This window comes from Danio rerio, chromosome 6 (assembly GCF_049306965.1).
Source record: "Danio rerio strain Tuebingen ecotype United States chromosome 6, GRCz12tu, whole genome shotgun sequence".
NCBI classification, from domain to species: domain Eukaryota; kingdom Metazoa; phylum Chordata; class Actinopteri; order Cypriniformes; family Danionidae; genus Danio; species Danio rerio.
In genome coordinates this window covers 37,292,813-37,308,413 of record NC_133181.1, presented here as the reverse complement: position 1 = coordinate 37,308,413, position 15,601 = coordinate 37,292,813, and the positions used below count along the sequence as shown (strand labels likewise).

At 33.2% G+C, this 15,601-nt stretch overlaps 1 protein-coding gene across 7 annotated transcripts in view; it reads right to left on the bottom strand.

Moving 5' to 3' along the window:
• The window catches only part of lrp8 (low density lipoprotein receptor-related protein 8, apolipoprotein e receptor), a 332,503-nt gene that overhangs the window by 41,969 nt on the left and 274,933 nt on the right, over positions 1-15,601 (bottom strand). For all 7 annotated transcript variants that reach the window (XM_073953023.1, XM_073953022.1, XM_073953024.1 and 4 more), the window contains 1 exon segment: positions 7,569-7,740. In XM_073953023.1, the coding sequence (XP_073809124.1) occupies positions 7,569-7,740 (172 nt within the window).

The following is a 15,601-nucleotide window of genomic DNA, read 5'->3' as shown; positions in this document are numbered from 1 at the left end:
ATAGAACCTTATAATTCCAAGGTGATGATATATTGCCATCATTAAATTAATCGAATATACAGCAAATGAGAAATAAATGACAGAAAAAAGGAATAAAACCAGACAATATCTCTAAAAATTATAATTATTACAGCAATAAAACCTGATTTTTTAACAAATGAGTTGATTACCCATTTCTAATGGTGTATATATATTCTGCAGCCAATTTAGATGTATTTTAGTCCTCTCTGAGTATTCAGCAAAGTTCTTTTGAGTTGTTAAGATTAAATAATTAATTATTTAATATCTTGTGCGCATAAAAATAACGACAGCTTAGAAAACGAAAGCAAAACCAAATCCCAGACATTTTAGTAGATCTGCAATCCCCGGCTGGATACAAAAAGGTGCGGGTCTCTGTGGGTCTGCAGGGCACGTGAGACTGTCTGTCTTGTGCACACAGAAAGAGTAGTATGAAACAGGTAAAGGAGAGAAGATTTTCTACTACTTAATCGCTTGCGGATGTTTGTTTACATTGGGCGAACACAAAAAGTGTATATATATATATATATATATATATATATATATATATATATATATATATATACACATGTGTGTGTGTGTGTGTGTCACTAATTATACTTGAGAGGCCGTTAATATACCTGGGCGGTCCACCCAAGTAAAGTCTATGTGTGGGAAGCACTGTAGATAGATTTTTAAATTCTATGTTTGATGTAATTTTAACCGAAACATGAAGAGAATGTGGGACAGAGTAGCTCCTCCACTTAAAAAAACAGCCAATAACGTTTTGCTTTATCACAACTCTGCAGGTGAGAGTGGTTGAGATCAAGTGCATTAAATAAAAAGCAAATGTGAAGCATCCTTAAGGAGACAGGGCATGTCAGATACAAGAGAGCACTTGATTGGTCAAGATTTGAAGCTGAAGTATGAGGTGATGTGAATAAAACTACAAGCTTTACATGTTTAAATTAGTTTTTTATCTTTTAAATGTAAACCTTGTCACTGTTTTGGAGCACACTAGTTTATAAATATCCTAAAAACTAGCAATAATGCAAACATCTAAAAGATTTTAAAACACAGCACTTATACGTAGCACAGCACTTATGCGCTCACAGCACTTCAAATCTTCTAAATATTTACTAGTGATCTCAAACTGGAAAAAGCACCCGTTTCTTAAAATGGCCTCAGACTGGCAGAGAGGGGGAGGTTTGAGTTCACCAGGTAATTTTCTATTTGCACTCACCTACTGCCTTTAACAGATGCTGCTTCAACAGCCATCAAAATGGACCCATCTCCCCTCATAATAGAGCAGGACTTTGATACGCTCTTTTCAGAGTGGATCTTAAGTGAATCACAAGGACAGAGGAAACAGCAGCCAGGGAACATTTCTCTTGTGCTCTCGCTGGCTTGACTAGAGGCTCTATTAATAGGAACAGGTTCCCTGGCCCAAATGCTGATGATTCACAAATGAGTCATCGCAAGAGGGAAAAATTAATGGGATAAAGTGTTACGCGCTTAAACAATACTCGCCATAAATAATGAGATGATGTTCAACGTAATATGACGTCAACCACTTAGTAGCAGCTTCTTTTTTTATAATCATTTTAATGATAGTAAAATGAGGTGCTTTCAATAAATGACTACGATGCAGCTATGGAGCTAATGTGCAAGCTATATGACATTACCAAATGTACTAGTACATCTTGTCCCAACTGGGTCCAACAATAGTTCTCAAAATTAAATTAAGTATAAGTGCTGAATAATGTGGCAGTCACACAATAGTTAACCATGCATTTTATTAATAATAGTTCACTTATTTTATTCACTGTAAAAGGGATTATTCAGTACCAGTTAACAAAAATTTTCTTAATTGTTTAGAACAAGTGAGTTGAAAAGCATGAAAAAAGATTTTTAGTTAAACCATGGTGGTTGGTGATGCACAAACACAGACTCACATGGGAGCTGAAACTGTTTGCTACCTAAAAAAAGGCTGACACAGCCAGAATGCAAGAACTATTTTGATATAAATTAAAACACACTGCAAATAGGCTTTTCTTACTTAAGAGTTTTTGTCTTGTTTCTAGTCCAAATATCTACAAATTCTTAAACCAAGAAGTATTTTCTAGAAGAAATAATATGCCGAAATTAAGTAAGTTTTTCCTTAAAAGCTTTTTAAACAAGTTTTTTATTTTAAGTATCAGTTTAGATATTTAGACTAGAAACATAACAAAAAAATCCAAGTAAGAAACACATTTTTTTGCAGTGCACGTCCTTTCATTTATTTGTAAACAAATAGCATACTGTTAGTACATTTCTGATTTATAGACGAATAACCATGTTTGTAAACATTCAAGATGCGCATGCAGTGAGGTTGCAGAATAAACTGGAAGCGCAAGCATTTACAGCGAGGGAATGGCATCTGATGTGGTACAGAGTTTGTTGTTGTCTTAGAAATAAGTTATATTGATTACATATCATATATACTATTTACATAATACTTCCAGCGTATTATAACAGCTTGTCACTCAGTATTAAAGCACAGTGATTCTGCAAAATTAACATTAACGTTACGTTCGGATGACAGGTCCATTTGTGATAACACCCTCCCAATGAATTTTGGATAAGACGAAATGGCCAAGCATCCAGCCCAAAACACACAATCTCATTGAAGCTCAAAATGTTTTTACAAGAGAGAAGTTAAAAAGTTCTGTGTTCATGTGCAAGAAATAATGTTCCATGATTACAAGATTCAAAACGATGTATTGCTAAAAACCGTACGGTAAAAGTTAAGTTGTTTATTTTTTCAAATTTGCCATCCTACCGCACAACACAACATGTTTTCTGTTCCAACTGGTCTCTTTTTGCAACCGGGAGCCAACAGAAGTGATGTCATGTGTGACGTAGATTGGTAATTCCTCTATAGTTATGCGTCTGAGTAAAACTTCATTTTAGTTTTTTCCTGTAAATTACTGATGGCATTTCCTCCAAAATTAAGATTTAAATCTTTTCATTTTGGGCCACAAAAAAATAAATAAAATAAAAAAAATAAAATTTAAAGTGTATAGAAATATTTAGACAACACAATAGCAATGTGTTAACTTTAGGTGCCGTATGCAAGTTTTTGACTCTTCTAAAGCATAAAAATACCATAATATATTTGCAGATATTTAAGAAACATGCCAAGTGTACATACTTGTTTATCTGAAAAACATGCTGAAGACAGATATTCTGAAATATTTGAAAATGTGTTTTCCGTGCTAAAACGCTGTCATGATTTTGTTTTTTTAACCTGCCCAATGCCAGTTTACCCAATTATAATTCAACACCCCTGGTTGCCTTGTTGGAAAACCACATATTTAATTCATTCTGTCAGTAAGACTCTCAAAGCATGTGTCCGTGACCGAAATGCGAACTCCGGCGGACAGTAGCAGATTCCGAAATGAGATGCAGACACATGAGGTTATTAATAAGCAAATAATAAAAATATTACGAACATAAAGACTAGGTGAGCAGGTTACATTGAAACCCCAAGTCCTAACAGCATGCTACATGATGAGATTTGCAGTGATAAGCAGTTTGGCTGTCTGCACCAGATGAAACATGACAAATTTAAATGCAGTCATTTTAAAGCACAAAATGGTAAGGTTTATAATCTATTTAATACATATTAAATGTCTTTACATTAATAAATGTACATGTTAAATCACTGATAGTGAGTCACAGTTCTAAAGTTCGATTTCAAAAGGTTTATTTTATTTTCAAGATCTGAGCGGAACTATCTGCTGCTGCTTTCAGTCTATGGCAATAAATGTCATGTAAGATCAGTTTATCCTGTTGTTCACTTGTGAGAAACAGAAGCCGTTTGTAATATATCAATAAAAAGGTGTTGATTAGAACAAAAACTCCTTTTAACACAGAAAGTATTCCTATCATGTGCCGTTGCTTTTATTTAGAACACGGTTTAAATTAGCCTTTAGGCTCGATAGTCTTGCTGTTGGTCATCAATCTAGCAACCTGCACTTGCATTTGTTTTAATCCAGGAATGCAATACCTAATTCATCCACTGGGAGTCATACTTACATACTGCACCTTTAACACAGATTTTAGTTGACAAATTTTTAATTGACAAATATTTGTTATTTCCACCAATTCATAAGAAATGAGTAAACAAAGCATGATTTACATTAACAATATTATTTGAAGGAATATTATCACTTTTAAAGAATAAAATAACATTTTACTCATACCACAGTTATTACTTTTGTTTTGTCTGTATAATGTTTTTAAATCTACATGTGCCAAATGTCAAAGATTTTAAGAGAAAAAGCTCTTTAAAAAGATAAAGAAGCAAAAAAGACCAGAGAATCAGTAAATAAACACCATTTTGGGTAAACATCCCATTACAGTGAATCATACCAGATGCATGAGTCTAACCATCTATCAAAACACAAACCACAGGATATTTAGTCTTCACACCATGATCAACCACTAATGCATTTGGTCAAGCAGAGCAACAAACTGTCTGTTTAACCAGTTGGGCTCAGGTTCCCTCTGACATCTTAATTACAGCAAAGAGCTTGCATCACATTAACCCAATACAAAGTTAATTAAGATTAATTAAAGCAAGAAACACAACATTAATATGAACCTTTACAGTGAAACATAAAAAGTGTCACTTTAGAGATCTCTTGCAGGTAAACCAAGACTCGTTATCTAACAAAACAACCACAATGATCAAATCAATAACCACATGACCCTCAAAATACACAGAGAATTTATAAGTGGCCTTTAAATGATATACCTCATTTGAGGTTTCAGATGTCAGCAGACATCCACACCGTTCACATCTTCACCATAACTCAGTTCTTGCCATTCTTCGACAGGGACCCCATACATAAATTAAACTCCCTAAGACAAGCACAAGTATTTCCATTCTTCTGAAGGTTTCTAAAGTGATAATGAACTGTCGTAAGCGTCCTAACATGAGCCCTCCTGAGGGGAGAGGGGAAGAGTAATGGGACGCATTATTGTTGGAGGTAAATTATGGGAAGCATATGGTGTGGGTGAAGTGAATTAGATGATCCTAGAGGCTGATGAGAGCAGGACATGCCATATATGCACACACTGGGACATTAAAGGACAAACGCTTGTCAGGTTCTTCAGCTTCGTGACAGGCTGCTGTCCGACTGATAAGATGACTTTGTTAAATGGTTGGATGTGATTAATCAGGACCTCCCGTAAGGGACTGGAATGTCCTTCAGTTAGGATGAAAATATTGAGTAGCAAAGGTTAGAAATGACAGGAATGTTGCAAATTTTGCATTTGATGCCATATAGATGAATGAAATCTAGGTTTGAAATTTTTTAAAAATGTTTTTTTGCTCATCAAAGCTGTATCTATTGGATCAAAAATCTTACAAAAGCTTTAATATTGTGAGAATTATTACAATTTAAATAACAAATGCAATTAATGAACAAAAATAATAAATTTTCAGCATCATTACAGTCAATCATCATTTTTAAGCTAATCAAATGCTGATCGATTGCTCCAAAAAATAACATTTTATATTTTACATGTATTTTATGTTTTATATATAGAGAGTTGCCATCAGAATTATTGAACGCCATTTGATTTTTTTTCTTTTTTTGGATATTTACCAAATGATGTATGACAGAGCAAGAATATTTATACAGTATGTCTGATAAAAAATGTTTTCTGTAGAAAGTGTTTTTTGTTTTATTTTGGCTAGAATAAAAGCAGTTTTTATTTTTTTAAAAAATCATTTTAAGGTCTAAATTATTAGCCCCTTTAAACTATATTTTTAATAGTCTACAGAACAAACCATCATTATACAATAACTTGCCTAATTACCCTTACCTGCCTAGTTAACCTAATTAACCTAGTTAAGTCTTTAAATGTCACATTAAGCTGTATAGAAGTGTCTTGAAAATATCTAGTCAAATATTATTTACTGTCATCATGGCAAAGATGAAATAAATCACTTATTAGAAATTAGTTTTTAAAGCTATTATGTTTAGAAATGTGTTGAAATAATCTTCTCTCCGTTAAACAGAAATTGAGGAAAAAATTTTACAGGGGGCTAATAATAATAATAATAATAATAATAATAACAATATATATATATATATATATATATATATTCTTTCACTTATGTCAATTGGTGAAATTTTTTTCCTCACAACTGTCTTGCTTGGATTGGGACTTGTGGAGCTGTGCATCAATGCTCTTCAGTGTTTAGACTTTTAGCAGTAAAATATAAATCACACTGAACTGAACTAAACTGAGCTTCAACTCTGAAAACTGGACTGACACATTTTCAATTTACTAGAACTTCTGTTTTAAGCTGCTTTGACACAATCTACGTTGTAAAAGCGATATAGAAATAAACATGAATTGAACTAAACATTTCATTTTTTTGTGCAAACTATGATTCATTTGTATGACAAAGAGAAAGTTCAAGAGCATTTATTTGAAATTATTGTTTGTAACAATATATAGTTTTATTAAAAAAAAAAACATTCTGACCCCAAACATGGTAATGTATATTGGCATTCTTTATGTAGAGCTGTAAAATTTACATTCATACAATAATGAACCACTTGAAAAATCTCTGTTTCACTGGATTTATTATTTATAGTTTTGTGTCAAGTAAAACATGTTATTTAATTCTGTAATTTACTAATGGCCTTTCTGCAAAACATAAAATGTTGTTGTTATAACAAAAAAGGTTGTTAAAATGTTAATATCAGACATTATAAAATAAAACAAACGTTAACATTTTTACTCAAACCCATAGTAAGTGGGAAGTTGCAGAGAAACTGAGAATTTAATCTAACAAAATAAATAAATTTATAAATTTTATTAAAAAAAAGTTTCACTGGATTTATGATTTATAGTTACAGTATATGCTTAAATAAAACATTTGTTTTTAATTCTGCAAACTACGACTGTAATTCTGCCAAACTTAACATATTATAACAAAATGCTATGACAAAAAGGATGTTAAAATGTTAATATCAGACTTTTATAAAATATATATTGTTCAACCTTTCACTCAAACCCATAGCTAGTAAGTCCAGAGGAACTGAGATCTGATAATAAATAAATACAAACAATCAAAAACAAGAACCAAATAATAAAAATCAATTTTATACCCAAAAACCTAAAATAATTCCTCACGTACAGCTGTTGTTTTGATGACGTTTGTGTAATTTTTTACATTTTCATCCCAACTCCTAGGAAACCAGAGAAAAAAGTCTATATGGAAATGTGCACACAAGCAATTTCCTGCACAGCTTTCAATTGATCACTGCATGATGCTGCTGCCGTCAGGAAATCTCCAGTTATTCTGCAGCAGCTGTTCTCATGCATTTAAATATCAGACAGCTGAGAGGAGGCGGGAAGAGCTTCTCAGAACCGCAACATCTCCTCCTACCTCAGCGCTCTACACTAATTGCAAATTATCCTTTTCAAACAAAGATTAAACAGCTGTCAACTTAGAGGGAGGAACGCGATATGCCCTGTGCGTGTGTGTAATGCTGTGTGTGTACCTGAAGATCTTGCGATGATAAAGGTCACACCAGTACATCTTGTTGGTGGTAACATCCACATCCAGGGCCACAGCATTCTTCAGGGTCGGCACCACTTGTGTGTAGTCCTTCTTCAACAGATCAATGCGGCGGATTTCATGGCGGTTAGTAAACATGAGGTATGGGCTCTTACCTGTGAAGGGACCAGAAAATTGTTCATCAGGCCATTTGTCAACATGGGATCAGGAATAGGTGACTGAGCTGATAAACAGTTTAATGGTATATTTTAAGGGATAGTTCACCCAAAAATTTAAATTCAGTATTTACTCTCCCTCAAGTGGTTTCAAAATCTATGAGTTCTTTAATCTGTTGAACACAAAACAAGAAAATGTTTTGAAAATGTAAAAAATCTGTAACAATTGACTTTCATAGTAGCAAAACAAATACTATAGAAGTCAAAGGTTACAGGTTTTCAGCATTTTTCAAAATATCTTGTTTTGAGTTCAACAGAAAAAAGAAACACAAACATGTTTACGACAAGTGAATGGTAAGTAAATAATGACAGAATTTTTAGTTTTGGTGGTGAACTATCATTTTAAAGCTCCAGTCACACTACGTGCGACTCGCAGCGGCAAAGCGACAAGTCTACATGATCAACGGCGACTGTTGGCGACCAGGGGCCTGTTTCAGTAAGGAGGTTCAAACAACTCAGAGTTTAAACTTGAACTCTGAGTTGATTTACCGAGAGATTAAAAACTCTGAGTTTTCGGTTTCAGAACAACTGATCTGAGTTGGGTCAATCAACTTTGAGTAGACCAACTCAGAGTTAAGCGCGCACACCGTGACTATAAAAAGGCATTATCAATGGAGCGCAGACATAACGAGTGACTATGGCAACATCTTAAAAAAAAAAGATCAGCATTTCTTTCTTCAGCTGAACTTGATGTGCTTATGCAAAGTTATAGCAAATATGAGTGTATATATTTAAAATGAAGCAACCATCAGTGAAACAGAGACAGTTAGCGTGGGAAACCAGCTGCTCAAGTTAATGCGTAATTTTTAATTTTAAGTATTTAAACATTTTAAGTATAATAAAATAAGTAATGTAATGTGTGACGTTCATAGCCTACTTTTTTTCTAAACTTTTATACTCTTTTATCAGTTTTAATAGATTTAACAGTGTACTTGTTATGTGTCTGCCTTTTTATAGATCAAGTGATAGAGGTTGATATAACATTAATAAGGTAAGCAGTAATAAAATTATTTTTAGACAGAATAATAATCCCATTAATCTAGTAACAGTGCATGTCGAAGGTTAAGCTAATTATTTATGAAAAAAAGGACAAGCTTCGTACGTGACTTTGTTCTGTGTGTGACAAAAATGTAGGCAATAGCTGTGTTTCCATCTAAATATAGGCTATTACATAAATTTGTGCAAAACTGGAATAACGCCTAAAAATAAAGCAGCGTTTTTATCCAAAGAGTCGAAGAGAACACAATCGTCACTTCCTGATTAACTTGCGCCAAATATCAACAGTAAAAACAGAATTTACTGCGGTAGAAGAAGCTGCATCAATGATTTTTTTTTTAATTAATGTACCTGAGCCACAGAAGACAATTGACACACAATGAACACGTGGGGGCGTTTGAAGCCAGACGCGGAGATCTTGACACGCTCCAGACGCTCGGAGGTAATTGATAATATACACTAATACTGAAACAGTAAATGCATTTTAGAATGACTAAAACACCATTTAAGATGTTCTGCAGTGTGCTCAGTCTGCTGGTTTGTCCTTTTACACACATTTTCATCATCATCTCTAACAAACCATTTTTTAATGTACATACTATAATTTGTTAAGTGCATTTCGTAGTTTATGTGCATCTTATCAAATAAAAGTTTAACCTACTCAGTTATGCACGTTATATTATGCGTATTTTCAAAAGTTATGTGAATCATGACGTTTCCATCAATCTTTTTTATGCACATCTCCAAAATGAGCTCTTAAATAGGTGTGTGGAAACGTAAGGCTAATGCGAGAAATACCGCTTCATCTTTAAAAAGGGGAGGAGACCGACAGAAACTCAAGAGTTTAGAGAATAAAACCTGCTCCGGACCAGGTTAGATTCACAGAGTAAGTTACCACGATAACTGACTCTGAGTTAAAGTTAACTCTCTTTTAGAAACAGGCTTGACTTACCCTGCTTTCTCGAGTTTAATAAACCTGCCATTTTGAAACGGAAAACCCAGAGTTTCTCTCATTTCAGGGTTAAACTACTCTGAGTTTTAACTTAACCTGCTTTCTGAAACAGGCCCCAGGTGGGTGTCGAGCAACACAACAAAGTTAAGAATCCTTCAACTTTACGCAAATGAAGAGCGACTTTCTAGAGCGACAGCCAATAGGAGCACCAGTAGAGCTCACGTGTGATCCTCTCTCTTCTCACTCAGAGGCTGATTGTATTCGTGCTGTATATACCTATACAGACCGCGTTTGCAGCAGGTCACCACCCAGAGCGACAGACAGCTACAAAGTTGCTGCTAGTGTGAATGAGGCATTAGGCATCTTGAGATAATAAACATCAGAAGAATATCTTTAGCATCTTAATTGTTTTAAAAAGGCTTTTGCTTCTTATAGAACAAAAAAAAGTTTGAGAAAAGTCTAAGCATATATCAAAATACCCAGCCTGATCTTATGAGGAAACGGAAGTATGTTACGTTTTGTCAGTTTAGTGGCTAAATCAGTCTAATTAAGTGGCTAAATCGAGTACAATTTTAAAAAGGAGGCGTGGCACCCAACCCCACCCCCAAACTCAACTGTCATAAGGGGATGAGCAAATCGTACCAAATTGTATGAATTAACACAAGTTAGCCACTAAATCAAAAGCTTACGAATCTGCCATAACATTGTGTTGAAATACCACAAACTTAAACCAAACTTGGAGCACAATATATGAAAACAATTATGGTGCTTTTTTGGACATTATAATGCATCCTGTTTTATTAATTTATTACAGAATTATTTTAAAAACAATACACAATAAATAATAAAATATTTTTACCACAAATTACCAAAGGTGACCAGGCACATTTTGCATATATCTGAAACTTTAATTTGATCACTTATCATTATTTGAAATAATGTAAAGCATGTCATTTATTTTTTAACCTATAGTAAATATGTAGAACCTTTTTTTTTTTTGCATTTCGGCATCATAATTTTATGAATATTGTTTAAATAATTAAAGTAGACACTTCACTTAAATTTAATCTGGCAACTAAGTAAAAAATAGTTTTGTAAATTTATTAGATGCTAGACTTCTACAATATTCAACAACTCAATGGACAGAAAAAAGCATTTATGACAATATGACATAAATGAACTCTTTTAGCATCTCTTTTTGACCTTTATTGTGTTAAAGTTGTTATTTATAAAAGTTAAACACTTTAAAAAAAATACACTTTAAACCTAAATTAAATAAACTATGCTAATATGTTTTTTTATACTCTTACTGTGCTTTCACACCAGTTTTGTTCCGCAACAGGGATTAAAATTGTGTAAAACTAGGTGCTGTTCGCTTTCACACAGCAAAGTTTCTAAACGAACCAAAAAAGATAAAAGTCACGTGCGAATAAATTCTCCTAACATTGGTCAAAGTTTCAGGGTTTATTTTGCAGAGTTCCTGCTCAGCTGTCATGCCAAATGAACCGTGCTAACTGGGGAGACACGCCAGGTTCCGAAACAAAAGTCTAGGTGTGAAAGCACCCTTACTGTGTGCCAACTTCTGTTTGATGTATCTTTTTCATTTCTCCCTGAGCATTTTTAAATAAGTCTATCAGACAAATACATATATTGCAGATAACTCCATATTATCTCTACCATTTTAAAAGACCGGCCTCTGGGTAAAATAATTTCACTACAAATACAAAGATGCAAGATGACTATACGGCAGAGTTTGCAATGAAATCCACCAGTATCAGAGTGTAAATGTGCTACAGGGCGACGGTGAAAACATTGAAACTCAAATGATTAAAATGCTCCCAGAGGAGAAGAATATTTTATCATTTAAATTATTCAGCCTGCTGGAACGCAGTTTAAATGTTGTGAAAAGGAAGCTAAAGGAAGCTGGCATTTTAATGATTACTGTTAAAAAAAAAAAAAATTAAAGCCAGTCTTCTTGTATGGGTAAACACATTAGAGCATTTTATACTAAAACACAGTGACTGATTTGCACTCACACTATTTATTAATTAGATACACACACTTATAGAAAGCACCAATATAACCATGCGTCTAGTATAAGTGCATATAATTGTGTGTGTAAAAGCACTCACATCATTTTGTTTTATTGCTTATTTGATTTGCAGGCTAGGCTAAAATGTGAACTGAATCATTAGTGTACCATGACTGGTGTGTGTTTGTGAGTCTGCAGTGCACCTGTGATTCAGCTTTCTGGGTTATTGGCATGTGGCCGCAGTGGGTCTGAATGTTTCCAGGTAATTACCCTGCAAATCTGTGTATGTAGATTTATGAGTGTGTGTGTTTGTGTGTGTCTGTGTGTTTGTGTACTACTGGGCAGCTTAGTCACTGTGGTTTGGTGCTCAGTCATGCCAACACAGAACATCACTGACCCTATTAGCTTATCCGCTCTTTTTAGCAGCAAGGGCACTTGACTTTCAGTCACTTGCTCTCCTTCACCTTCCCCCCACTTGATATGGGTGTAATTCATTTTCATCCTGTCATCCACTCACATCCAAAAAAAAAGGCTTCAGAGGAAAAAAGTTCCAGAGGAAAAATCTGTTCTCCCAAGCCTCATTGTACCCTTCCTGTGCCCTCTATTATGCTTTCATTCAGCTTTTCATCTGTAATAAGCTCATCGTGCCCAGACATCTTACAATCCATATTGAGAAAAAGAATATGATGCCATTGTCTTGTGATTTAGGTATTTTTCCTGCACTCCTCAGGTATGTTTATGATGATGTAATTAATAAGCAACACAATTTGTTTCTTTGTTTTTTACTTTTTAAACTTTACACATTTGGGTAGGGTTGCAAGCGAAAAGTCCACACTAGAGGTTTAGGACCAGATTAACTACTAGCTTGCACCAGTGCAATCTGTCTTTTCAGCCGAAAATTCTTATGAGGAAACAAAACTACTTTGTGTTTTGTCAACAAAGTGGCTAATTTGTATGAATTCATATGAGTTCAGTTGTACGAAAACCCAAGGCCTAATTATGGCATAATTGAGAGATGAGCAAATTGTACTAAAATGTCTGAATGAGACAGTACAATTTCATACAAATTAGCCTCTAAATCAAAACATTACAAATTGGCGTTGGTCTTTTGGTGTTAAAATGTTGGTATTTGTTAAACTGGTGAAGAATATCTCTGAAAAGGCGTGGACGTTATTTTTGTGCATATTGAATATGCATCTGTAATAGTTTCATGTTCATGTTATGGAAGGGAAGTATCTAAATTAATCAAGTAATGTGATTTACTAACTATATATATATATATATATATATATATATATATATATATATATATATATATATATATATATATATATATATATATATATATATGTATATATATATATATATATATATATATATATATATATATATATATATATATATATATATATATATATATAGATATATATATATATATATATATATATGTATATATATATATATATATATATATACGTATATATATATATATACATATATATATACGTATATATATACATACATACATATATATATATATATATATATATATATATATATATATATATATATATATATATATATATATATATATATAATATATAATTCAAAGGGGGGCTAATAATCCTGACTTAAACTGTGTGTGTGTGTGTGTGTGTGTGTGTGTGTGTGTGTGTGTGTGTATGTATATATATATGTATATATATATATATATATATATATATATATATATATATATATATATATATATATATATATATATATATATATATATATATATATATATATATATATATATATATATATATATATATATATATATATATATATATATATATATATATATATATATATATATATATTGAATATATATATATGCAACGCAGTGGCACAGTAGGTAGTGCTGTTGGATCAAATTTGACAATGACACAACGAGTTAATTAAAACAAGACAAACTAAAAATTAACATCATCATGATATAACCAGGGAGTGTTTCCTCTGAGGGGGAAAAAAAAACAGCTCCTCATCAAAACATTGTATGGGAAAAATAAGCCATAGAACAGAAACAAAATACTCAGATATTGCAAAATATGACATTGTGTACAGTATGACATTTTAGAGTGTATTTAATCACTTTTTTTTCTAAAGTACCACTGATCAGTTGGAGACATGCAGTATCTTTCTTGATTCCCTTAAGCTCACTGAATTTAAAAAGACCAGCTAAAGCATTAGATGGGGAATAATTGAAAATGAATTAGGTAAAGCCACATGAGAGTATGCTATATCTCCATCATGCTATGACTGTTTAGGATTGAAAGATACTGGTTCAAGTGCTAAATGAACCTGATTGTTGGTGTTAAAAGAAAGTACAAAAATAAGACATCACTACTTTTATCAAGTCAAAACCTAATGAAATGGCTTGAACACATGATCTGTGAGGTTTTTAGTGAGGAATCAGCTTGTTGAATATAAAGATACAAGACTGATCCTTATAGCAACGTGTTTAAGTAAAAAAAGAATGAGGAAAAGCTTGAAATGATGCAGAGGGAGAGTGAAGCATAACATATAATGTGCAGCAGGTGTTGTGTGGTCAGTTGTGACGCTCAGATTTGGCAGTGATGTAGAGGAGATGAGTGGAGCTGATGGATGAGATCCTCACCACCCATCCCTCACTCTTTCATATTTCATCTAGTCAAAGCCAAATATTTTTTCTGCTGAGGCTCTGAGCGGTGCTGGTGAATCAGACAGGTGGATGGAGAGCTCATTTAGATTGTGTTGTGTTGTGCTGCTCTTCAGAAAGCCCTCATGAGCCACTGTATCGTCAGCAAATATTTTCATTTTCCGCAAGAGTCAGGATTCAATCACTGTTACCCATCTGCTGGACTTATCAATCTCAGAAAGACAGGTGGAGAAAGAGAGAAAGAGAAACTGAGAGAAAGCGATGACACTTCCAGCTTTGGCTGCATCACATTTCCATATAGCAGCATGATGGCCATCTTTGGTGTCATGACAGCTTTTATTTGCGAAACGCATAAATCAGCACTTTCTCACAAGGCCATATGTGCATTAAGCATCTTCACTCTGAAGGTCCTTCAGTGCTGACTAATAAGTTTTTTTTTTTAAATGACACGAACTTTTAAACTGACTTGATCCTGTATTACCAAGGACTTCTAACAACTTATTCCAATCCTTTAAATATGCTTCATAATGAACTGCATGCTGCGACGTAATTACATAAATTGCATCATTTGCCATTTCTAAAACTTCTGTGTGACAAGCGGAACTAGGCCCAACTACAAAAATAATAGGCTAAAAGTAAACGAAAGTAGGTTGAAAAATAGCGGAGAAATAAACAAAATGAATCAAATGTAAAGTAAAATGCATTTCTAAACTAAAAACGTCAATTTAAGTAGGCTATATACACTGTGTGCGAATTATACACTGATGATCAGGGAAACAACTTTTTCGGTGAGTTTGTGTAATACATGTTTCAGTCACTTTATTAATTACTAGATTATTAATAAAACATATTTAAGTTTTCAGCCTTTCAGCGTATATTCTGAGCTACAGTGTTCTCTGATTATCTATTTCAGATGTTACTGTACACTGTTAACCCTTACCGTAGATTATGCAGTAAATAACTATAAAATAGCCAGTGTTTAGCTGTAATGAAAAGAAACAGTATTTTACTGTAAAAGGAGCAGACTTTGTATTAAATTGTGTAGTGCAAATGATAAATTACAGTAACTTACTTTACGTACACATTGCAGGTAGTAACTGTGACAATAAATGGCAAATTACTGTACAACCAGAACTGTCCT